Source organism: Moschus berezovskii, chromosome 3 (genome assembly GCF_049115385.1).
Source record: "Moschus berezovskii isolate FMDL1 chromosome 3, NW_MosBer_1.0, whole genome shotgun sequence".
Lineage (NCBI taxonomy): Eukaryota > Metazoa > Chordata > Mammalia > Artiodactyla > Moschidae > Moschus > Moschus berezovskii.
Genome location: NC_142462.1, coordinates 64,954,060 through 64,978,962, shown reverse-complemented (window position 1 = coordinate 64,978,962; position 24,903 = coordinate 64,954,060). Strand labels below are relative to the sequence as shown.

Here is a 24,903-nt window from a genome sequence, read left to right as displayed (position 1 = left end):
TGAACATCTGGGAGTTCACGGTTCACATATTGCTGAAGCCTGGCTTGGAGAATTTTGAGCATGACTTTACTAGCGTGTGAGATGAGTGCAATTGTGCAGTAGTTTGAGCATTCTTTGGTATTGCCTGTCTTATTTAAGAGCAAATCTTGGTCAAGATCAGCTTTTTATCAAGTTTTCCCAAGCAGCTCCTCAAAAGACACTAACATATATGCACAGGTAAAATCAGGGCAGTAAGGAAAGCCACCCCTCACCCTTTCCCCACCACCATCCAAGATACCTGTCCCTAAGACTTTTAACAGAAGCTATCTCCCTCCACATAACATCAACAATCTATTACCACAACAGAAAAGAAGAATGTATTTAGAAAGAAATACACATGTCAAACCTAAAGTCTTTTTGAAACAAGATGTACTCTCAGTGTGGAGAAGGAAATGGCAATCCACTCCAGTATTCTTGCCTGGAAAAGTTCATGGACAGGGAAGCCTGGTGGGCTTAAGTCCATAAGGTTGCAAAGAGTCGGACATGACTGAGCACACAGCAGTAGTAGTCCTCTCAGTGGAAATCACATATCTGACTGACCCCAGTGAACATTTTGTATTTCGTGAGCATGTGCACACTGTCAGACCACACAGGGCAGTAGAGAACTGACAACGTCCTGGGACCCACACCAGCCCTAGAAGATGCGGTTCTTAGCTCCATCAGTGACAGTCTGCACCAGCCCCCCAAAGGAGAAAACTGGAAAAGCTTGCTCTGGTGTTTTCCAGAGCTACGAGCACAGGGTGGCTCACACCTCTGCTGCAGTCACACCCTCGTGTGCAGCCCCAGAGCGCGGCCCTGCCGCGGCGGGTACTCACTCATTGCCCCAGTCCAGGCGGGCAGTGATGTGGCGCTTCACGTCCTTCATCCGGTCATGCGTGAGGTGCCCCACCAACACCTGCCGCCGTAGATCCAGGATTTCGTTCATGATATGCCACAGTCGGTGGAAGAGATCACCTTCATTTCTCTGGGAAACACGCAAACGCGGGGATTCAGTGGCCAGACACTGAGACTCGGGATAACCACAGAGGCGCAGAGGGCGAGTCCCGTTTGCCCTCCATGCGCTGGGCGCTCTGAAGACAGACTTTCCATCAACAAACTCTCTCCTCGGGCCCTGAAACGTACTCACTTCTCTACATCCTTCCATCCTGTTTCACAATGCTGCTCTCCTGCCCAAGAATCCAAATCCAACTTCACTTTTCAGGCTCCCCAAAACACCATGTCGCAGGATCCTGATGACGTCTCCACACCTGAGTTTGGTATGATCTCTGACTTTACATTCTCTACCTCCCTTTCCACCTCAAATCCTCTCTTTCTTTAGCTCCATCCAATTCTACTGTCCTTCAAGGCTACAACTGACTTCCACCTGCTCAGGAAATCGTCCCTGACAGCTCTTCCTCACATGCTTTTCTCCCTTCTCTGAAGTATGGTTCCATGCAATGAAAGCCAGTTCAAAGGAAAATCTTATTTTTCAATTACTTCTTGTGTGGTGGTCTTAATGCTTTACTGTTTCCCATCAGAAGCTGGGTACATAGTGGACTCTAACGCTTATTCATTGATAAATTTTCATTGCTAGCATCTGGCCAGTATTTAGACTTTAAAAAAAAGTTTTCTCTCTTATTAAATTTTCATGTAAATTCAAGCTAATCTCTTGTGAAATTCATCAAGAGAGGAGGTTTAGTTGGAAAGAAGATTGGTTAAACTCCTGGCTCCAAATCTTGGTTTTGCCACTTAACTAGTTTTATAGGCTTTGAGTATGGCTTTTGTCATCTGTGAAACACGCACATAGAAGGTTATTAGAGATAACATTTGTGAAGAGAGCCTGATAAGACAGTGATTAAGAGCACAGACTTTAAAGACAAACTACCTCACTCTGCATTTTCATTTTGCCCTTCACTGGCTAAAAAACCTATGGCAATGTATCAACCTCATGGAGCTTATTTTCCTATCTGCTAGTGGCTATCATAGGACCTATCTCATAGGCTTGTTATGAAGATTGATGACTTCATATATGAAAACTCTGAGAAAGATGTTTGACCCATAATAAATACCATGTAAGTATCAAGTATTACTAGTGCTGTTATCATTACAGTTTTGATCCAGAATAAACCCTCTTATAAATACTGCATCGTTACCAAAATCTAGGTGTATGTCTCTTACCCACAGATATTTAGGGTAAGCCTTTGGTAAGTATTTCACCTTTCATTAACTCTTCATCTTTCTTAAGCAGAAGCTATGCTTTCACTTTCTATGAAAATTATTAACAGGCTATATGGATAATGGTATGAAAGTATTGAGATTATCATTTACCAGAAGTCCTCTACAGAGACAAGCTGCCAAAAATATCAAATTCTGTCTAGTCATAACATTCTTTAGGAAAAAAAAAAGTAGAGATGGATCTTCTGCTTCACTGATGCTTGGTGACTGGAAGTGTTTTTGGGAATTGAGTAGGTTAGACAATGTGCCATTTGAGCAAGAAACATTCTCCATGACACCATCCCTGATCCTCTGAGCAAGAAGTAATCTTGCTCTCAACTCCTATAGCACTCTCTTGAGCCTGTTCTTCTACGACCTCTCACTCTTTCCTCATGCTATACACTCCCATACAAGTCATTACAAGAGTGCTGTAATGCAATACTACTGTAATAAGTCACTGGTCAATGCCTGTGTTCTTCACCTGATGTGAGCTCCAACCACCGTGGATGACAAGGGAACTGTATAGCATAGGGAACTATAGCTGTATACTGCACAAACTATATTTAGTATCTTATAATAATCTATAATGGAAAATAATCTGAAAAATAATACACACATATACACATGAACTTTCCTGGTGAGGGGCTCAAACGGTAAAGAATCTGCCTGCAATGCAGGAGACCTGGGTTCCATTCCTGGGTCAGAAAGATCCACTGGAGAAGGGGATAGCAACCCATTCCAGTATTTTTGCCTGGAGAATTCCATGGACAGAGGAGATTGGTGGGCTACAGTCCAAGGGGTTGCAAAGAGTTGGACATGACTGAGTGACTAACAGTTTCACTTTCATACACACACATACAGATACACAGACACATACATACATACATATATATATAACTGAATCACTCTGCTCTTCACCTAAAACTAACACATTGTAAATCAACTATACTTTAATTAAAAATTAATTAAAAAATTAAAACTCAAATAAACTTGAGGAACTCCATGGACAGAAGGAAGAGTCCACTCAAGTAGTCAAAGAAATTACTGACCTAAAAGGAAGATATAATACAAGCCAAATCTCATGTGGTAGGGAGACAGTCAACTCCTGCTTAACATGACCACCACCATGTAAAAGGAACCTGTCCTGGTTTGGGGGAAGGTGTTCTGATGTCCAGAGGGATGGGCTGTTGCTGCTGCTGCTGCTAAGTCACTTCAGTCGTGTCCGACTCTGTGTGACCCCATAGACCCCACCAGGCTCCCCCTTCCCTGGGATTCTCCAGGCAAGAACACTGGAGTGGGTTGCCATTTCCTTATTCCTAATAATGTCACCTCTAGCACTTAAGTTCAGGAGCACATAGAGCTGAGAAGAAGTTGGATTTACAAAAAGAAAAACCAGTCGGTCTGCTCTCCCTTTCAGAAAGGGGCGGCCAGAACAGTGACATACTGCAGCACCCTCCCCACAAATGCACGTTTGAAAACAGTACATAACTAGTACTAGTCAGAAATTGATGCCTCTTTAAAAAATAGATTTAAAAAAATGGATAGTTATGAAGACTCTTCAGGAAACATGAAAAATGATTTTAATTTCATGTTCAATGAAAGAGGCAAGGTACAATATTAAACACTTAAGATAGAAAAATACATAAACATTTTTACGATATATCAGAAAACTTCTGTAACATTTATCTGCAAAAAATGAACTGTAAGTATTTTAGCATTGTAGAGAATGAGTAAGTTTTGATTTGCCTCAAGATGGAAATAATACAAATTTTGGAGCAGCAGACAATTTACAGTCTGGTTTTCCTACTTAGCATGTGACCCTAGATAGATTATCTCTGATGAGATTTGAGAATAAAAACTACCTGGTAAAGTTGCAGGGAAGAGAGCTGTGCAATACCCACCTGAAGGCCCGCACAAAGGCACTTGATAGAAGATGACCTGTATTTTACCTAAAGTTTTTGTTGTTACTGCTATTTTATTAAGTGATGCTTTAAAGGACATTATTTAGACCATGACCAATGTACTGAAAAAAGCAAATAGCACTTCTTGAGCATCTACCATGTGTTTTGTTTTTTTTTTAATGCTAAATGTTCTACATTATCTTAAGATAAAGTATATCTCATATACTGGTTACCATTGACAACATATGAGTAGCTCATCAAACACCTTCCAGTGGAGAAGCTAGGCACCTTAAAGCTGTTAGGGAAGACCATGGACAGTACCCAGATACACTTATGCAAGATGAACTTGAACCAAAACATTTAACAAAAACATTTATATTAGGAAAAGAGAAACCAAAAGGTCCAACAGACCCAAGTCAGCAAAATTCTCAAGGTTAAAAATCTAGTATCTCCAGGTTAAATTTTATATTTGTTCCTAAGAGAACTATTATTCCAGTATTCAAGGAAACTCTGAAATAATCATTTATCTCCATCACTCAGGACGGTAGGAGGTGAGGAAGTTACTCTTAGAGCTTACAACACATAGATTTTCGAGCCAATCAAGTAGTCCCCAAAATAGATGCGCGCAGCCTCAAAAGCAGGTAAAAATAGCTAGATGAGGCAGAATCAAGAGGAATTCAACTTTGATCCTCACTAGTAGCTACATAAAAGGGAAAGTGCTCGTGCCTTAGCTCAATTAATGGTTCACATTTACAGTGTCATTATTTTTATAGTGGGTATTTAGGATGCGGCGATTTGCACATTTCACATAGTTTTAATTTTCATCTTAATGTCGTGCAATATTAAGTGAAATAATACTTGGGTTTTATACTTTCCAAGACAAATTTTTAAAATCTAAAAAGGAGATCTGCATTTCATTTGTACTCTCCCAGCCAAGAGCCCGAGTTCAGTTATCCTGACAGTGCATTTACTGCACCCCAGTAAAGCCTAGATGCCATGTTTCATCTAAGATCATCTTGTGGATTTTAGTAGTGAGCCCTAAAGCCACCAGCTCCAGGAGGGCATGGTCAGAGAAATCCAACATGAAACGGGTTTTTATTAGTGACTTTTAAAGATTTTCTTGCCTCAATGAAATATCCTATTGCATTTTCTATGGAACAGAAAATAAAAATGGTCATTCTTTGCCCATGTCCCTCACTAATTTGGATTCTTCTCTTTGACAGGCTATTTCAGATCATGTTGCCAGGGTAAGTACACTTCTGTATTTTGAGCACATCCCTTCAAATGACTAAGCTGTTCTCTAAATTCCTTTGAAAATCAAAGAAGAAATAAACTCATCTTCCCAAAACATCACCCCTAATTCCCCATATACAGTGGTTCAGCGAGGACGCTAGATTTACATGTGAATCCCGGCTTAGTTATAGTCATTTTTCAACTGTTTGGCCTCCAGTAAGTACTTCACTCTCATTTTCTTCATTTGTAAGCTAGGGATGATCATAGTCTTTATTTCCTTGAGTGGTTGTAAGGCTTAAAGGAGATACTACATATAGAGTAGTTCTTACAGGGTTTGCAACATAGAAGGTTCTCAGTAGTATAATATGTAAATAGGTACGTGTTTGTGTGCGTGCTAAGTTGCTTCAGTCATGTTTGACTGTTTGTGACCCTGTCAACTATAGCCTGCCAGGCTCCTCTGTCCATGGCATTCTTTAGGCAAGAATACTGGAGTGGGTTGCCACGCCCTCCTCCAGGGGATCTTTCTGTCACAGGGATCAAATCTGCAACTTTTATGTCTCCTGAACTGGCAAGCAGGTTCTTTACCAACTAGCGCCACCTGGAAAGCCATATATACATATGCACTCAAAACACTGACTCCATTTTTTCCCAAGAAACATTTCTTTCTCTTGTAGTTCTAGAATCTTCTCATTGATTCTAAATAGCCTATCATTTTTAGTACACCTGAGCAATGTACAGAGAATTAGAATACAATTGAATGTCATCATTATGAAAATTATACTGAAAAATAAGCTTATTTCTCTGTGACAATTAAAATAATTCAGAAAGCCTAAATCTAGGTTCCATGTAAATCATCCTATTTGATTAGATGCCAGGAAAGTAATTTTTTACCTTCATGCAGCTTGAAAAAGAACTTACAAAGTTCATGCTGGATGGACACAGGGATAAAAATCAGACTATGTTGTATTAAGCTCTTTATCCCCAATTCCCGGAAGAGGAGTAGCGACTTACAGTAGGTGCTCAAATACTAGGTGACACTCACCCCTGTTCAGATATTTCTTGAAACAATTCTCTACTGAAAAAATGATGCCATTAAAAAGTTACGTACCACATAGAGTTGTTTCCACATAGTTCCCCAGTCTCTTAATGTTGATGTCATTTCTGTGATCACAGAGTCTTCAGTGGGAATAACCATTTCAAATTGTCTGTGAAATTGAACAAGTATATATGCAAATGACATAGACAATAATCTTCTTTTAAATATTCTAAAAGACCAACTAGGAAAGGAAGCCGCCTAGTTATTTTTGGTTCTGCAAACAGAAACCAGGATCTGAACAGGAACTTGTGTGAGGAATGTGACGAGGGTTATGGCAGTACACCACCAGATTGACTAGTCATTTCACCCAGATCAAAGTGTAAGCAGTGTGGTGAAGCAGTACTACCAGCGAGGCTGTGCGCCAGGCACAGTTTGATCTCTAAACAGCAACTCACTTAAATTCTCCAAGCCCAAAAGTCCTTGTATCTAACATGAGGTTACCAGGCTATCTAGACTGCGAGACGGCTCTTGCCTTCCAAGCGCTATGGCCATTAGGCTCAAAGAGAGTGAAAGGCTCATTCAATGATCAGGATATGATGGCTGCAAACATCCAAACCAACTCAGTATTATAAACAACTAGACACTGAGGTACTCACTGAAAACTCACTTGATCTCATTAACACCTCATTTTTATTACTTGCAAACAGGACCGTGAAAAATGATTACTACTGTAAGTAATGTTGTCATGTATCGCAGAACTTACAAAGGATTTAAGACATCACAGATATTTGAATATCCATTCCTGAATGCTCCTCTCCATGATTAGGATAATATATTCCTTCTATTTCTTTTCTATGTGTCAGAAACTACACTTGGAAAATATTCATACCAATATTAGCAGGGTATCTATGGTGGTCCTGATGTTGAGAATATATATAAGCAGATGGACAGAAAAAAACAGATTGAATTTGTCTTCTGCATCCTATCTTTGACATAAAATAACCTTTATTTTTTCATGTTTCTTTTTTTAAATTCTTCATTTTTGTGCAGGTTAAAATGGGTAAGTGCCTTTAATTCTACTTTCCAAAAGAATGCTAAGTGACTATACTGAGGGGGATTATCTTCTTCATTTGAGTATTTTTTTCTAAGGACAATATTCAGTGTTCAATGGACACTGAACCAGGTTATGCAGATGATCAAGGGAAATTTTTATTTCTTATCATGAGGCTATTAACTGTTCTGTGTTCCTTCTTCATGTTAAGTCCAAAGTGTACATAATTGTCTTTTGTAAAGTTTTCTCGGCAAGTATGGGAATTAAAATCTTGCCTTGATTTCTTCACCAACAGAGCCTCATTTCATACTGCTGCTAAAATACCCTTCAAATATCTTACTTCTTTCTAGAGCTTAAACATAGCTGAAGATGTAAAACCAGAAATAAAAAGTAAACAGTAATATATGGACTGTGACATATACAGAACCTTTTATCAAGTCCACATAATTGACATTTTCAAATGGTAGTGCATTTATGTTGCTTTTCAAGCAGCTGTTGCAATTTAAATGATGAGTATTTGGAGACAGACATCCTAAAACGATAGAATGCAAAGTCTGGGCAGGAACAATGAATTCCCAAGAAAACTCAACAACCTACTTAACATTTAAAAACTGACATGACCACAGCAAGAATTAAACAACAAAGAAGTGACCTCACCATTCACAAACAATAATTTAAAGACCCCCACCCGCCACGCCCATCAGTCTTGCATTGCTCTGAGACCCAGGAAAGAATATAAAGGCAATTTAGTGTGTGGGAAGTTGGTCTGGGGTTTGCTCAACCAAAATGTACATTTTTAAGAAGCACAAAATTGCCATTTTAGGTGAGGCAGCTGTTTCCTCTTAATTATACCAAAATCAACATTCAAACGGTTTGGCATAAGTAGCTGCCCCTGAAATTATATTCTGTTGAGTTATTCTGAGATGTACACAGTAGTTATTTCATCCTGGTGGGCCATCAGTCTGCTAATCCCCTTAAAATAAGACAGGCAACATCAAAAGCCTAAAAAGATTGCTCTCTGGGAAAGCAATCATCTGGCAATACGTGTTCTTGAATCTTTTCAGGTTAAAGTTTTTCTTCCAGTTAAAGGTCCTAGAACCTAAGTCTCCATCAATTCTAATTTTTTTTTTTTTTTTAAGAAAATAAACTTTGGTTCTACCCTGAGGTTCTCTTGCTGTATAATGCTCATCAATGCCCTGTGTCAGGTGTTGAACCCACACCAAGTCTTAAACTAACAGGACCAAATTTTGAGACAATTTTATCCATCTTTAAACTTCCTCAGAATCAAGGGAGCCAGATATTCCCCAGTTACTGACGAGGACAAACAAACAAACAAGGTACTTGTTTCAATTAAACTATGTCCCACCACAAGACATTTTCAGAGAGAGGACTTAAACTACACAGTGATGCTTGACATCACCTTTGCTAGTATGCCGTCTATTTTCTCTTCCTCAGTCTGCATGTAAGATGGGGGCATGGTGGCTCTCTGCTCTGGAGGGCTTTTAGGATCAGGGTTGGATTTGGGGCAAAGGCGGCAAAGAGACTGGCTGCAGGGGTTGACCCAGGTGGATCCTTTAAGGGACAGGGTATAAAGACCCAGATCACTAGGCCAGAAAGGTCGGAACAAAGAGTAAGCATGTGTTTTCTGGACGGTCCCTTGGTTTACTTGAATAGGGCTGGATAGACACTGGTTGGAGAACTCCAAACGGACTGATAACTCTGCTTGACTCATTTCTGGGGGGTTATAGCTGCACAACATTTCTGAAGGACACACATTCATTAAAAGAGTAATAGTAGTGGCAATTATTAGTATTAGAAATATATTTTCTATCTAATGTTTTAAGTACTTACTACTGCTACTATCAAAAAATGTCTTAATGACCAGGATAACCATGATGGTATGGTCACTCACCTACAGCAAGACATCCTGGAATGTGAAGTCAAGTGGGCCTTAGGAAGTATTACTATAAGCAAAGCTAGTAGAGATGATAGAATTACAGTTGAGCTATTTCAAATCCTAAAAGATGATGCTGTTAGAGTGCTGCACTTAATATGTTAGCAAATTTGGAAAAATGAGCAGTGGCCACAGGACTGGAAATGGTCAGTTTTCATTTGAAACCCAAAGAAGGGCAGTGGCAAAGAATGTTCAAACTACCAAATAATTGCACTTATTTTACATGCTAGCAAGGTTATACTCAAAATCCTTCAAGCTAGGCTTCAGTACCATGTGCACTGAGAACTTCCAGATGTACAAGATAGGTTTAGAAAAGCCAGAGGAACCAGAGATCAAATTGTCAACATTCACTGGATCACAGAAAAAGCAAGGGAATTCCAGAAAAACATCTTCTGCCTCAGTGACTACACTAAAGCTTTTGACTCTGTGGATCACAGCAAACTGTGGAAAATTCTTCAAGAGAGGGGAATACAGACCACCTTACCTGTCTCCTGAGAAACCTATATGCAGGTCAAGAAGCAACAGTTAGAATCCGACAGAGAATGGACTGGTTCAAAATTGGGAAAAGAGTATGTCAAGGATGTATATTGTCACCGTGCTTGTTTAACTTATATGCAGAGTACATCAAGCGAAATGCCAGGCTGGATGAGTCACAGCTGGAATCAAGCCTGCCAGGAGAAATATCAACAATCTCAGATATGTGGATGATACCATTCTAATGGCAGAAAGTGAAGAGGAAATAAAGAGTCTCTTGATAAGAGTGAAAGAGGAGAGTGAAAACGCTGGCCTAAAACTCAACATTAAAAAACGGTCCCATCACTTCATGGCAAATAGATGGGGAAAAACTGGAAACAGTAACAGATTATATTTTGGGGGACTCCAAAATCACTGCAGACAGTGACTGAACCCATTAAAAGGTGCTTGATCCTTGGAAGGAAAGTTGTGACGAACTTAGACAGTGTATTAAAAAGCAGAGACATCACTTTGCCAACAGAAGTCAAAGCTGTGGTTTTTCCAGTAGTGATGTATGGTTTTGAGAGTTGGACCATAAAGAAGACTGAGCACTGAAGAACTGATACTTTGGAATTGTGGTGCTGGAGAAAACTCTTGAGAGTCCCTTGGACTACAAGTAGATCAGACCAGTCAATCTTAAGGGAAATCAACCCTGAATATTCATTGGAAGCACTGATGCTGAAGCTCCAATACTTTGGCTACCTGATGCCAAGAGACAACTCATGGGAAAAGATCCTAATTCTGGGAAAGACTGAAGACAAAAGGAGAAGGGGTTGGCAGAGGATGAGATGGTTGCATAGCATCACCCACTCAATGGACATGAATTAGAGCAAACTCTGGGAGATTGTGGGAGACAGAGGAGCCTCGTGTGCTGCAGTTCATGGGGTTCCAAAGAGTCAGATAGGACTTAGCAACTGAACAATAACAATAACACACAAGGGTATGTTTTTAAGCCCAATTAGGAAAATAATGGCAGACTCGGCTACTTATGATCAGTAGTGAATCTAGGAAATTCCTGGGTTGAGATATGACCCAGCATTTGATGGCTATGACTGCTTGCTTCCCTACAAAACAGGAAACCAAGAACCAACTCCTTTTGTTTAAGATTAGGTAGATTCCATGATTTCCAGACAATGAGAGACCTCCAGTGCCCTAGATTGTACTGCTGTCCACCATACAGATGCAGTTCTTTCATTTTCTCCACAAACTGCCTCAATGTCATCTGTCTTTTATCTAACAACACAAACAATGGCAAGAATCGGTTCATTTTTTCAAGACAATAAGTCTTTCAAATTCCAAAATAAGCAATGATTGTGTGAAAACTCTCCATCAATAAAATTTATTTCTTACCCTTTGTTCTTTACACAGGCATTTTTCAAGTGAACGTAGCTGGAAGGAAATATACCCTGGAAGAAAACATGAAGGTTATGGTGCTAGCTGTCCATTACAGCAGAGTAAATTTCATAAGTCATATATACAAAATATCACCACACAACCATAACAATACCAGGAAGATGGAATCTCTAACACATTCTCTAGGTGAACTCTATTGTAGCTTAGAAGCACTCATTTTATTTCTACTATTTATCAGTTTACACATTTAGAGATACTTTATCAAAACATTAAATCCCACTCAAAAATGTATTCTATATATAACAGAAATTTTTTGTATTTTCAAGAATCCCATATAGAAAGCATGTTAAATAATTATTTTTAGTATTGCAGTTTTGAAAAAAGGGGTTTAAGTTTGCTTCTTTTGGTTGTAGTTCTTTTTCTTCTCTTCAAACTATTCATGTGTCTCTTTGAAAATACATACTAAAAAAATACCACTACTATGAATTTAGAAACAGTATGTATATTACATGTTTAGGAATGATCCTTATCAACACTGGGCTGCCATTCTGATGGAACAAAAATTAAACAAAAGAAGACACGTGAGCTTAAAGCTCTTTATTGTAGGGAAAGGCTAGGGCAAGGAAATTGTTCCTTTGTTCTAAATGAGAAATTGAAAAAAAAATAAAAAAAAAAAGAGCAATTCTATTATCCATTAAATGACAATATTCTCTGAATGATTTTTTATGTACAATTAGATAGAAAATTTAATTAAATATTTAGGAAAAACAAATGTCATTTGAATACATTATCACCATTGTGGGTCCAAGGATAACATAAAATTTAACTAGCAAGCTCTGTATATACAACAGTAGTAAATAGGCATAGGTTTAAAAAAAACAAACACACACCCTTTTTATCCTTTGGAATTTAAATTTACCTCAATATGGTAGGAATATCAAATAAGAGTAATTATTGGAATTAACAAGAAGTCAGAAATTGAGGTTCTTTAGAAGAGAAATAGAAGCAACAAATCTTAACACTTTTTAAAGCATGTTCTAAATGAAAAATATTAAAGTTACATACGCATGTGCCTGCAGATGTCCAAAAATAACTTTAAATGAGAGTTAGACTCTTCTTTAGAATAAAATGAAATGAAATAAATGAAATTTATTTATTTTCAAATAATATAAACGAATGAAATAAAGTAATTTATTACTTTAAATAAATGAAATAAAGCAATTAACCTAAAATAAATGAAATAAAGTAATTAACACAGTTGGATGATCTAGGAAAAAAGGTATACTTAAACAGAAACGCAGGCAAAATAGATTAGATTACTTATATTTTGCAAATGAGAAATGATACACTGTCTTATCTACAATCCTAAGAAAACCAGAAATAAACCAAAAAATGAACATGACATATAAGAAAATATTAGCGAATGTGGGCAGCACAGGTAAAGATGGGAAGATAGGAACAAAGTAGAAAAATACAGAAGTGAGGATTAGTGTTAACATCATAAACTACACAAAGGAAAGGTAAAAGAAAACTCCTATTACTTCCTACTATAATTCCCTAGGATTGATATAAATATATAAACGATAATGGGTCTTAGTTTTTGTCTAGAATGGTAAGAAAGATGGACTATTTATAATTTAATTTTCCCACATTTCAGCTCCTCACACCTAAAGGGACTCATAACATACCTAACATAAACCACTCTCCACACCAACTTTTACAAATGATATCACAGAAAACAAAGATTAAATACCTCTAGTCATTATTTCTTTTGGAATACATATTTCTGCTGCCTGAATTTTAATTTAGCTCTCTGCAAAACTCACACTTCAAAAAGATTTTGTTTAGATATAATGAGCTTATTAAGGTCTTCTCAGTATAAATTTCAAGAGCTACACAGAATTATCATTTGAATAGTGTGTCTTAAGTATAATCCAAGTTCAAAGGAATTTCCAAAATTATGAAAATCTGTATTGTCATTTAGTATTTCAACTAAGAGTCCCAACTGTAATTTCAATTGTATAAGGAAATAAAGTAAATTAACTGTCTTGCTTAAAATCCCATAATTACAATTAAAAGTAATTATTTTTACCTTGATATTTGGGTTTTTTAAGGCAAATCCTCTGTACCAGCCTGTGGAGAAATAATCATGGTCATATTTCAATAAATCATTACAATACTTTGAAGAAATGATTAGAAATCAATGTATCCTTTGCTGACAGAATTTTTCGTTACATGTAGATACTCTAGGTATAAACGTGGGAGTTGGAAGTAGGCTAGACTATAAAAGTCAAGTAATGACAAGTTTAAGTCTTCTATCAATAAAACCATTTTAAAATTGTATTAGAAATGTACATAAAAAATACAAACATGCATAATGGAAGTAAAGGTTTGGGAATCAGAGTACTGGGCTTAAATTCTGGTTTTACTGTCAATAAGTATTAGCTGTTGAATCTTGGGCAAGTTAAGTGACCTCTCTGACCTTAGTTTCACTCCATTTTATAAAATGTCACACTATATCTCAAGGAAATTCAAGAATCTACACAAGATTTAATATAGTTGCAAACTGTCTTTGCCTGAATACAAAGCCCTGACTCTACCACCAAAGAGCAGTGCTTAGCCAACAATTCTGTACTGGACTCACACATCACCTACCATCTTGGGTGAGGATCAGTCTGATAGCATAAGAAGAAAGAAGCCAGGTCTCATCCACTTAGAGCATTAATGGCATTCTTTCATCCAGACAATGTCCCATCAACTGACTCACCAGAATTTTTATTCTGCAGAATGTCTATTACTTAACCTCCAAAGTGACTCAATCAGTTTTACAGCACTGTCATTAAGGGGGAACGTAACTTTTTACAGTTTAAAACAATTACAGGGGATACATATATATATATATATGAATTTATATAGCTAATATACGTGTGCTGTGTGTGTGCTCAGTTGGTTAGTTGTGTCTGACTCTCTGTGACCCCATGGATTGTAGCCCTCAAGACTCCTCTGTCCATGGAATTTTCCAAGAAAGAATATTTGAGTGGGTTACCATTTTTGACTCCAGGAAGCTAATATACAGCCTCCTATAAATGTATTATTTTCAACTTATTGTTTCTTAAACTATAGAAACCATTTTACTTCTTGGAAGAAATTATTTTATCATAAAATCAATGTTCTACTGAATTGAATCTTTTTGATTAATTGAACTTTTAGAAAGAAGTATTTGAGTTTTATATTTAAATATTTTTGTTCCTCATCAGTTTTCTTAAAAAAATATTTTGTAAAACATCATTTTACAATCAGCCTGGAAAAAGTAGAATGAATTGAGAATTGCAACCTCTATAATGTCAGGATTTATTAGATTCCTTAAAGACATCCACCCAAGAAATATATCCATTCTTAAATAATTATTTTAACAGTAACCAAAACTTCTTGAGAATTGCAGAAATGTCACAGTGAGGTCTCTGTCCAGCTACACAATACAGAAAGGTTTTTACATTACAAAACAGCTTCCATTAGCTGGGAAGTATATTTTCACCCATTCATAACAGATTTTATATTTATTTGTAAACAAAGTAGAAACAGACAAAATATATCTGGCAATGACAGAGAAAAACCTTATATTTTTAAATATATCAGTGACACTGGACAAAATAAATGCCCATATATCACCATCACTTAATGACAGGCTCTAAATAAAAGTAATAGTTCTATTTGGGAGAACACAATTTTATCAATAATGAAACTTAATATGATAGAGTCTTACCATATTATAAATTCCTAATAAGGACAATGTATTGAGAGGAAAACCATATCTTTGGGTATGCTGATGGGACTTTACAATATGGCCATTTTGTTAAGAAAAAAAGAGTAGTCATTTTATCTGGGATCTTTTTAAGGACTAGTGTTTAAGGATGTTTTGTTACAAGGAATAGAAGCATTTGAGAACATACTAGGTTTATTTAATGAGGTACCTCTTATATAAATTAATCATACAAGTTCACTTAACATTTCAAATGGAGTAAATAATTTCAGTCCCAATTTGGGGGAGGTGAGGAGGAAGAGGTTACAGGACTAGAGCAGAGTTGGCCAGGGCAGGAGTCCCACCCCAAGGAATCTGGTTACCCAACCTTGGTTAAAGCATTTCTGCTCTGGACCTCTGTTTCTTTCTGTCCTGGGGAGCCCACCAGACTCTTGACATTGCAAGAAAGGCCTTCGAGTTTGGCCCTTAGTCATGAACTCTCAGAAATTCAACAGTCTCAATTGCATCTAGCGAATATAAATAAATAATATTAGGAAAAAATATAATCAGTTTAAAAATACCAAACAATGTTTTCCCATAAGCCAAACATTGAACATGCAAGAAAATAGTTTTGTAAAAAATGGTTCATTGCGACTAAGGGGAAAATCCCAGAGAATAATAGAAGTATAAAAAGAATTTGTAACCTTTATGAGCTGCCCAATGCTGAGGAGATCATTTACCCAACTGCAAACAATCAATACTAGTCTACTTACCATCACACTTCTCCAGGATCTGAACTGTATCTCCAATTTCCAATGACAGACCATATGGCACAGTTCCTCGAAAACTGGCAATAACTGTAAGAAATGACACAGAATATATGGAGATAATCATGTCAGTTATACTGCTTACTACTGCATGTTACTGGCCAGGAAAAATGAATGTGAGCAGGAAATACACACTGATAGCTAGAACTGGCTGTCATATTTTAACGTGACACATTTCGGAAGAAAACCAAAGTTTACATACTTTGCTAACTGTTTGGTCAAACAAGTGTTATTAATACAAATTTCAAAGGTATGATAGTTATGAAGATAGCAGACAAAATATCAACATCACCAATAACACACGTAAACAAAGATACTGCCTGAAGAGCTGTGCAGGGAGTGTCCCTCTACCTCACTGCTACAATCACTCCCCATTCAGAAGCCCATCCCATGGTAGTGACTCAATAAACAAGTGTTCAGTAACAGATGAGGACTATATGTCTTACTCATTAACAAGCTTGGTTGACCTTACTGCTATGCTGTCTTCAGGATATTTCTTTTCCATACACCGTAAGGTCCTCAAGAGAAGGGACTGTGTCCTCACTGCTCACTGCTGTGTCCTCAGGGTCTAGCCCAGTACATGGTGTTAAAGCAGTCTTATTCTCTGCAGTAATCAATGGTAATGATTACTTCTCTCCCCTGGGTCTAAACACATGGCCCAAATGACAATTCCCACATGCCTTAGCTCTCAGATAATTTGGATCTGGGGGAAAAGGGGGCACATAGAGAGGAGTCACCGTTTAGCCTTACCTAATGCAAAGAGTTGACTCACTGGAAAAGACTCTGATGCTGGGAGGGATTGGGGGCAGAAGGAGAAGGGGACAACAGAGAATGAGATGGCTGGATGGCATCACCGACTCGATGGACATGAGTTTGAGAGAACTCCAGGAGTTGGTGATGGACAGGGAGGCCTGGCGTGCTGTGATTCATGGGGTTGCAAAGAGTCGGACACGACTGAGCGACTGAACTGAACTGAATGTTTACTGGTTTCTGAAACATGGTGCGGGGCTGGGCAGGACTAGGATATAATACCAGAGATAAACTATCCCTAGGCAATTTGAGGGGTTAAGAGAGAATGAAGGACAGAGATTCTTCCCAGGAAATTAACACCTGAGTCATAAGAGAGACACAGCTACAAAATAGAGAAAAGGACCTCAACACACAGAAAGAGAAGACACATTTCCTGCTAAATATTTCACATGCTGAAATCATCATGGAATTCACATTCAAAAAATGATACTAAATGCTTCGACCGCCTGATTTTTACAAGGCCCCAACTTTGGAAGTGAATTTTACAATTATCTCTCTTTCAGATGGTAAGATTTAGAAACAACACCAATCCCCCAAATAAATTATTGTTACTGCTATGAATGTATTTTAAAAGCCTGAAGGAACACATAAATCTGTCAAAAATCAAAATATGCCAATAAGTAATGGGCTTTCAGAGAAGTCTAAAGCCATTTTATGATCTTAAAACAAAATTAGCAGTAGCAATCAAAACACAGGACAGAAAACATACCCCAAAGTACATGAGACAGATAAAAATAACTACACAGTAACCAAGTTAAAACATTTTAGATAAGCACTAATCCATGATGTCATTTTCTAACTATAGCCATAAATACCCTATGACCTCACATTGATGGCCTCAACAGTGTTTGCTTGAAAAATAATCAAAGGTCTGTATCTTGACAGATTACTTCAAATAACTTTCAGGGGCCTCTTCTTAAAAGGAACCAACAACCAAATAGACAGTAGATTGAGTACAATTTAAGACTCCAAAGCAAACTTATCCTCAGAATTGCCTTTTTACACTCATGAAGTTACCTCAACCTCTCATAACCCTAGTGGTTCAGCCCTGCACTACTGATGCTTCTCTTAGAGGTCTAAGTGTGTGGGTGCCCTAACCCAGCTCAGGGTACAGCTCTTACCACTCACGAATGCCCGTGTCAACTCCCAGGCAGCCAGAAATACCTCCCCTACTGCTGGTGGCTCTCTCCGACCCCATCACCTTCGAGAACATGGCAGTACCATTCACTAGTTTCACTCTTCACCACCCCTTCACTTCACTGTGTTCTGAAATTGCTCTCCCCCCCAACCGTCACTACACTCATATCGCCTTTCAGGAGGCCATCCTCTCTTCTACTACGTCTCTCATACCTTCCAGCCTTCTGCTGTAGATCTACTTTCTTAGCCTTCTTTTTTAAAATTTACTTATTTTCAGTTGGAGGATAATTGCTTTACAATATTGTGCTGCTTTCTGCCATACATCAACATGAATCAGCCATATGTCCCCTCCATCCTGAACCTCCCTCCTACCTTCCTCCCCATCCCTTCTCTCTAGGCTGTCACAGAGCACCAGGTTTGAGCTCCCTGCATCATACAGCAAAGTTTCACTATTTTACCTAAGATAATGTATATTTTCCATGTTACTCTCTCAATTCATCCCACCCTGTTCTTCCCCTACAGCATCCACAAGTCTGTTCTCTATGTCTGCATCTCCACTGCAGTCCTGCTAATAGGTTCATCAGTACCATCTTTCTATACTTCAGTTCAGTTCAATCGCTCAGTCGTGACCGACTCTTTGCGACCCCATGAATCGCAGCATGCCAGGCCTCCCTGTCCATCACCAACTCCCAGAGTTCATCCAAACTCATGTCCATCGAGTCGGTGATGCCATCCAGCCATCTCATTCTCTGTCGTCCCCTTCTCCTCCCGCCCCCAATCCTTCCCAGCGACAGAGTCTTTTCTAGTGAGTCAATTCTTCGCATGAGGTGGCCAAAGTATTGGAGTTTCAGCTTTAGCATCAGTCCTTCCAATGAACACACAGGATCGATCTCCTTTAGAATGGACTGGTTGGATCTCCTTGCAGTCCAAGGGACTCTCAAGAATCTTCTCCAACACCACAGTTCAAAAGCATCAATTCTTTGGCGATCAGCTTTCTTCACAGTCCAACTCTCACATCCATACATGACCACAGGAAAAACTACAGCCTTGACTAGACTGACCTTTTTTGGCAAAGTAATGTCTCTGCTTTTTAATATGCTTGGAGAAGGAAATGGCAACCCACTCCAGTGTTCTTGCCTGGAGAATCCCAGGGACAGGGGAGCCTGGTCGGCTTCCATCTATGGGGTCACACAGAGTCGGACACGACTAAGTGACTTAGCAGCAGCAGGTTGGTCATAACTTTCCTTCCAAGGAGTAAGTGTCTTTTAATTTCATGGCTGCAATCAGCATCCGCAGTGATGTCCGAGTTAGCTTTCCTCTTAAATGTTGATGTCAAACAGGCTGGGTGTAGGGACTTCCCTACACCTGGTCCAGTGGTTAAGACTTCAAGCTTGAACTGCAGGGAACACGAGTTCCATCCCTGGTTATAGAACTAAGACCCCACATGCTGAGTGGCCAAAAACAAACAGACAAACAAAAAGGCTGGGTGTGGGAAAAGAACATCAAACTTGGTATGATGAGATGTGGGTTTGAGCCCAGATCTGACCACTTATTAGCTGTGTGATTCGGTCCAACATACCAATCTCTCAGAGTCTCCATTACCCCATCAGGAAAATGGGGTCAATGGTAAAGAAACTGCAAAAGGTAGTAAAGGATTAAATAAGGCTTTTCAGAGTAGACTTTCTTGATATACATCCTCTCACCCCAATTCCATATGCTCATAGCACCATATACCACTTAACCAGCCCCCCTTATTTGTGTATGTTTTGGAAGGCTGTCTCCTGCAACAGACTGAAAAGTCCAAGGATATAAGGACTAGGTTGGTTTCAGCTCCCAGTTGTCTACATAATTCAGTATAGAGCCCGGCACACAAATTGAGCTCAGGAAATAATCACTGAGGGAATGAATGAGGGTAGAGCCTTTACTGTTAAGTGTTCTGGTCTTAGGCAGTCAGGTTCCTTTATTGTGGGCAACTTTATTTTAAGAGGGCACACAAAATTCTAAGAACCAAACTATATTACCTGTGAAAACTCACTCTTTCACAGGAAATGTTTAAAACTTGGATGACAGAATGTCTAGGTCATAACTGTGCATCATCTCATTTCTTACCCACGGAGTCTATGTGGGTAAATTTTGACTTCTCTCTTCATCTATATAATATCTGATAACTATTAAAGGTGAGCTATTATGTTCTTCAGTCTCATTGAGCTTCAGATGCCTCCTCTTTAAAAAAAAAAAAAAAAAAGGAGTTGAACAAGGTGAACTGAAAGGTCTCTGCCAGCCTGCAACTCTGAGAGTCTGGAAGAAGTCTTTCAGCTCACCACTGACAGGGTATAATATATAACTGAAGCACTCTGTCCCCAAACCAGCCTTGCTTCGGTTTTAGTCACTGCCCGAGTTCTGAAAGAATTGGTCCCCACCATCTGATAAAGCAGAAGGGAAGGTCTGCTCTCAGCATCTCCTACAAAGTCCTTTACTACTGCGCTCCCATTACTTTCCAGGCTCCCATCCCACCTACCTCTCCACACTGTTGCTGCTGCTGCTGCTAAGTCACTTCAGTCGTGTCCGACTCTGTGTGACCCCATAGACGGAAGCCCATCAGGCTCCCCCATCCCTGGGATTCTCCAGGCAAGAGCACTGTAGTGGGTTGCCATTTCCTTCTCCAATGTATGAAAGTGAAAAGTGAAAGTGAAGTCGCTCAGTCGTGTCCGACCCTTAGCGACCCCATGGACTACAGCCTACCAGGCTCCTCCATCCATGGGATTTTCTAGGCAAGAGTACTGGAGTGGCTTGCCATTGCCTTCTCCGACCCTCCACACTACCATATCCAAATTCTCATCAAGCTCATTCATGCAGAACTCAGTGCCTTTATACATATTATCCCTGTTGGGAGCAGTTGCCTTCCCCACTCCTTCAACACAGGGAACTACAAAGTAGTCTGAGTCGAAGGTCTAGCTCCAAGGTTAACTCTTTCAATTTCCTGATGCTACCCTTTCTCTTTCCCCACCCTTGGACCCAAATGAAATAAACTATTTTCTTATCTGTGCTCCAAGGGTACTATGACCTTGGGTACTATCTTAAATAGTGCAAGGTATCACATACACTTGACTTATCTTTGTCTTTCTACTTGAAAACTTTAATTGTTTCGAATTCATCTTCCATACACCAGCATAGGATCATGTTAGTGCATGAACAGAGAATGAATAAACACATGGAATGAATGAATGAAGCCACTGAAAAATGGTACCCAAGTTTTAACAGAGTCAGAGAATGCCAAAGGCACCTCTCATAACTTAAAATGTCTAAAATATATTAAACCACAGATCATATTGCAGAGTAACACTTTTTGAAGATACAGTTCAAGGCAGGACTTTGATCTTTACCTCCTAAAATGGCTAGCCATTTCCAGTCTTTGAATTATACAAGTAATTCTACCTTGCAATGTACTAAGCTCATGAATGGATGGATAAATGCTAGTCTATTTATGCTTCAGGTTATGCATTGAAAGGTGAAGGCAGTTCTAGGCCAAAAAGTAAAAGATCTGAAAACATGATTGGCTCGTATTTACTAATGGTAGCATATAGTTATCATAAAGAAAGGAAAACTGGTTTCACAAAGCAAAGATGCAAAGAAAACTCAGGCATTCATGAAATCTCAATCTGCATTTCTATCAAATGCACTTGAAACATATGGTATGCTTAGATTCCACTCTGGATACAACTTTTCAAGTAAGCCCCAAAATCCTCCAAGCATTTTTGCATGAAAGAAGTCTATAGTTGAAAATTCATCTTGCCACCAGTTGTTATAAAGTAGCTCTGTCTTCAAATGAAAGTCTTCTCATCCTATCTTTCCAGGGGCATCCCAATAATATTTGGGTTTACTGAACATGATCACATATTTACTGTCTTGATTCCCTTGTTTATTTTCTTATAAATTGAAAAAGAGCTACAGAAAAGATAACAGAGAATGAATGCTTCATAGAGCTGGAAATACAAAGGTTCAATGCTATTGTTTCAGTCCTAAGGATCCTGAGAGTACAGTTTTAAACAGACATAAAAACTACTGTACGGTATTGTTTTCATCTCTGCCCATTTGCTACTATATAGAAATTTATTTGGATTAACAAACATGTGTATAAACATAGCTTATGTTCAAGTCTTTTAAAATTATACGTGGGGAATTCCTTGGCAGTCCAATAGCACTCCATGCTTCTAATGCATGGGGCACGGGTTTGATCCCTGGTCAGGGAACTAAGATCCTGCATGTTGTAGTACAGCCAAAAATCCCCCCCAAAAAAACTAGCTAAAATTATGTGTGTAAGCTGAAAGTATTAATTAAAGCTTTTTTTTTTTTTTTCAGTCGCTCAGTCGTGTCCGACTCTTTGCGACCCCATGAATCACAGCACGCCAGGCCTCCCTGTCCATCACCAGCTCCCGGAGTTCACTCAAACCCATGTCCATCGAGTTGGTGATGCCATCCAGCCATCTCATTCTCTGTCGCCCCGCTTAAGCATCTTGAAAACCAGAAACAGTTGCCTCTTACCACATATTATTACTTTACATAGTATCAGTCTAGTATCTAGTGACTTTATTAAAAATTAAGTGGTTTTGAAAAGCATCCTATCTATAACTCACCAGTGTTTTCTATGAAGACAGTGTGAAAAAAAGTAAAATCGTGCTGTAAAGCAGGAACTTATTTCTCAGTTTCAGTGACACTGCTTGCTCTTGCAAAGAACAAATTCATACTTTAAAACTTTTAAACTTAGTATGGAGCAATTTCGGAGAAGGCAATGGCAAGCCACTCCAGTACTCTTGCCTGGAGAATCCCATGGATGGAGGAGCCTGGTGGGCTGCAGTCCATGGGGTCGCTAGGAGTCTGACACGACTGAGCGACTTTACTTTCACTTTTCAGTTTCACACATTGGAGAAGGAAATGGCAACCCACTCCAGTGTTCTTGCCTGGAGAATCCCAGGGATGGGGGAGCCTGGTGGGCTGCCATCTATGGGGTCACACAGAGTCGGACATGACTGAAGTGACTTAGCAACATGGAGCAATTTAATCACAGAGTTGTGACTTTTAAAAGCAAAAACAGAAACAAATTATAAAAACTACTAGAAGACAATCATGTGGCTCTACATCACAGATACCACCATATTCATCATCATGATCAAAATAACATTGATGATGATGCTACACACCACAATTCCAGTCAGGCCTGGCACAAACGCTGCCCTTGCCCTTTATGGGTTGACAATCTCAGACAAATGGAACATGATGTGGGAAAAAAAAAATAATGAAATATTTTGTTCCTTGTGACACAAAGGAAGGAAACTCATCCCTCAAAGTCAAAGTTTCGGCTTCATCTTTCTGATAAAAGGATTTCCAACTCAGAAACAGGTTGTGGTCTGAAAGGTCACTTGGATGTTATTTACAATACAGAACACGATGGATGCTATTGTTCTCAAGTTCTGAGACTATCCCATGGAATCCCATTTAACACAGAATAAATGAAACTCCTGTTTTTCACAATAGAAATGAGCTATGACTGCACCAGAAATTAAATAAACATTTTTATGCGAGTAATTGTAAAATTCTGAATGCTGGTACTTGAAGCAACAATGAGAAGACAGTGACAAAAGCAGGGCTTTGTAAAGGAACTCAGAGGACACTTAAAACCGGTTCTTTCCATGTTCACGTGCATTTCACAATATGTTTCACTCTGCTTTGTCACGAATGTATATCTACATTCAGGCTTATCAGCTTTATGAGTATCATTGTGTGTGTTGGGGGCACACACAAATGGAAACAAGTGGGGAGGAAAGGTAGAATTTCTGAAGGGTCAGAAGATTTTTTTCTGGATAAGAGCTGGAGGACACAGTGAAAAGGGAAAGGGGATTAAGCAAAACTCAATTCTTTTTCAGGGATTTTACTTCATAAAATAGGAAACAGTGGAAGAAGAGGACAAGGGGTCATCTCCTCTGCACATGCACAAAATTCTCCTGTAGGGAAAGATAAAATATGATGGGGAAATCCAAGTTAATAGTCTTATCAAAGACACCACCTTATTTTTTAAAGAGCTGTCTGGATAGGCCTTGAGGGAAGATGAAATAGAAGTCATCTGGAGATTTCTATTGGTATGATCACAAGTGCAGGACAGAACTGTCTTTGTCCCGTAGCCCCTTAACATCTTCACCCTCCATGAGATGAAGTTAAGAGCAAAGGGGTCATTTCTACCTTCAAGGGACTCCCAGCTGGCCATCAGTATGACAGCAGGGCCATGGGAGCAGGCGGTCTAGAAAGACTGGAAAAAAAATTTCAAAGGAAATGTGGGAGGGGGCAATGGGATGCCTGCTCCTGAATATGGCTTTGATGCTGAAATTGAACTCCATAGGAAAATCAAAGGAAGGCTCACTATGCTCCATCTTCTTGTCCTCATAATTGCCATGCATTTGAGATCAGTTCCATTCTGTCTATGCAGGCACGCCTGTGGGGCAGACACATGCACAATGACCAACAGGACTTCATTCTTATGCCACGGGTACCATGGTCAGGCCTTCAGACAGGTCACAGGACTCTCTCGGGCCTAAGTGACTTTGAAAAATCAGAAGCGCATGGAATAAAATGTATTAATTTCTGACATTTCACAAGTGCTACTTGAAAATATACTGCTGTCCTTGACTGTTAAGAGGACATTTCTACCAACTGCAGAACTCCATTCTGCTTGAACCACTGCCCTTTGGACTCCAGGCAAACATAAAGTAAGGTCGTGCGTGCGGCCACACCAAGACCCCTCTTCAGAGATGGATGACATATTTTCCCAGCTGCCGAGAGCATTAGGGCAGTCCAGAGGCAGACTTCTAGGGTTCCCTCAGCTGAAGAGAGCTGACTTGCCCAAGGCCGTGTCCTCTTCCCAGGTGGCCTGCACCCAGTGACTATGAGGGCCAGGCCCTCCTGCTACAACTCTGAAGGGCCACTCCAGCTGAAGTTGACAAAGCCTGTCACTGGGCCAGCATCACAGGTCATGTGTTCTCTCTGCCCAGTTCTACTTCTCCCCTGTTCCTTCCACTGGTTTGACACCCCAAAACACTCTCTGATACACACCCTGCAAGCTAATCTC

The 24,903-nt window shown here is 39.3% G+C and overlaps 1 protein-coding gene across 4 annotated transcripts in view; it reads right to left on the bottom strand.

Moving 5' to 3' along the window:
* The window catches only part of DOCK4 (dedicator of cytokinesis 4), a 488,437-nt gene that overhangs the window by 267,987 nt on the left and 195,547 nt on the right, over positions 1-24,903 (bottom strand). For all 4 annotated transcript variants that reach the window (XM_055420853.2, XM_055420851.2, XM_055420852.2 and 1 more), the window contains exons 2-6: positions 15,786-15,869; positions 13,366-13,406; positions 11,271-11,326; positions 6,475-6,571; positions 855-1,003 (exon numbers count right to left, since the gene is read on the bottom strand). In XM_055420853.2, the coding sequence (XP_055276828.1) occupies positions 855-1,003; positions 6,475-6,571; positions 11,271-11,326; positions 13,366-13,406; positions 15,786-15,869 (427 nt within the window). The remainder of the gene's footprint in view (positions 1-854; positions 1,004-6,474; positions 6,572-11,270; positions 11,327-13,365; positions 13,407-15,785; positions 15,870-24,903) is intronic.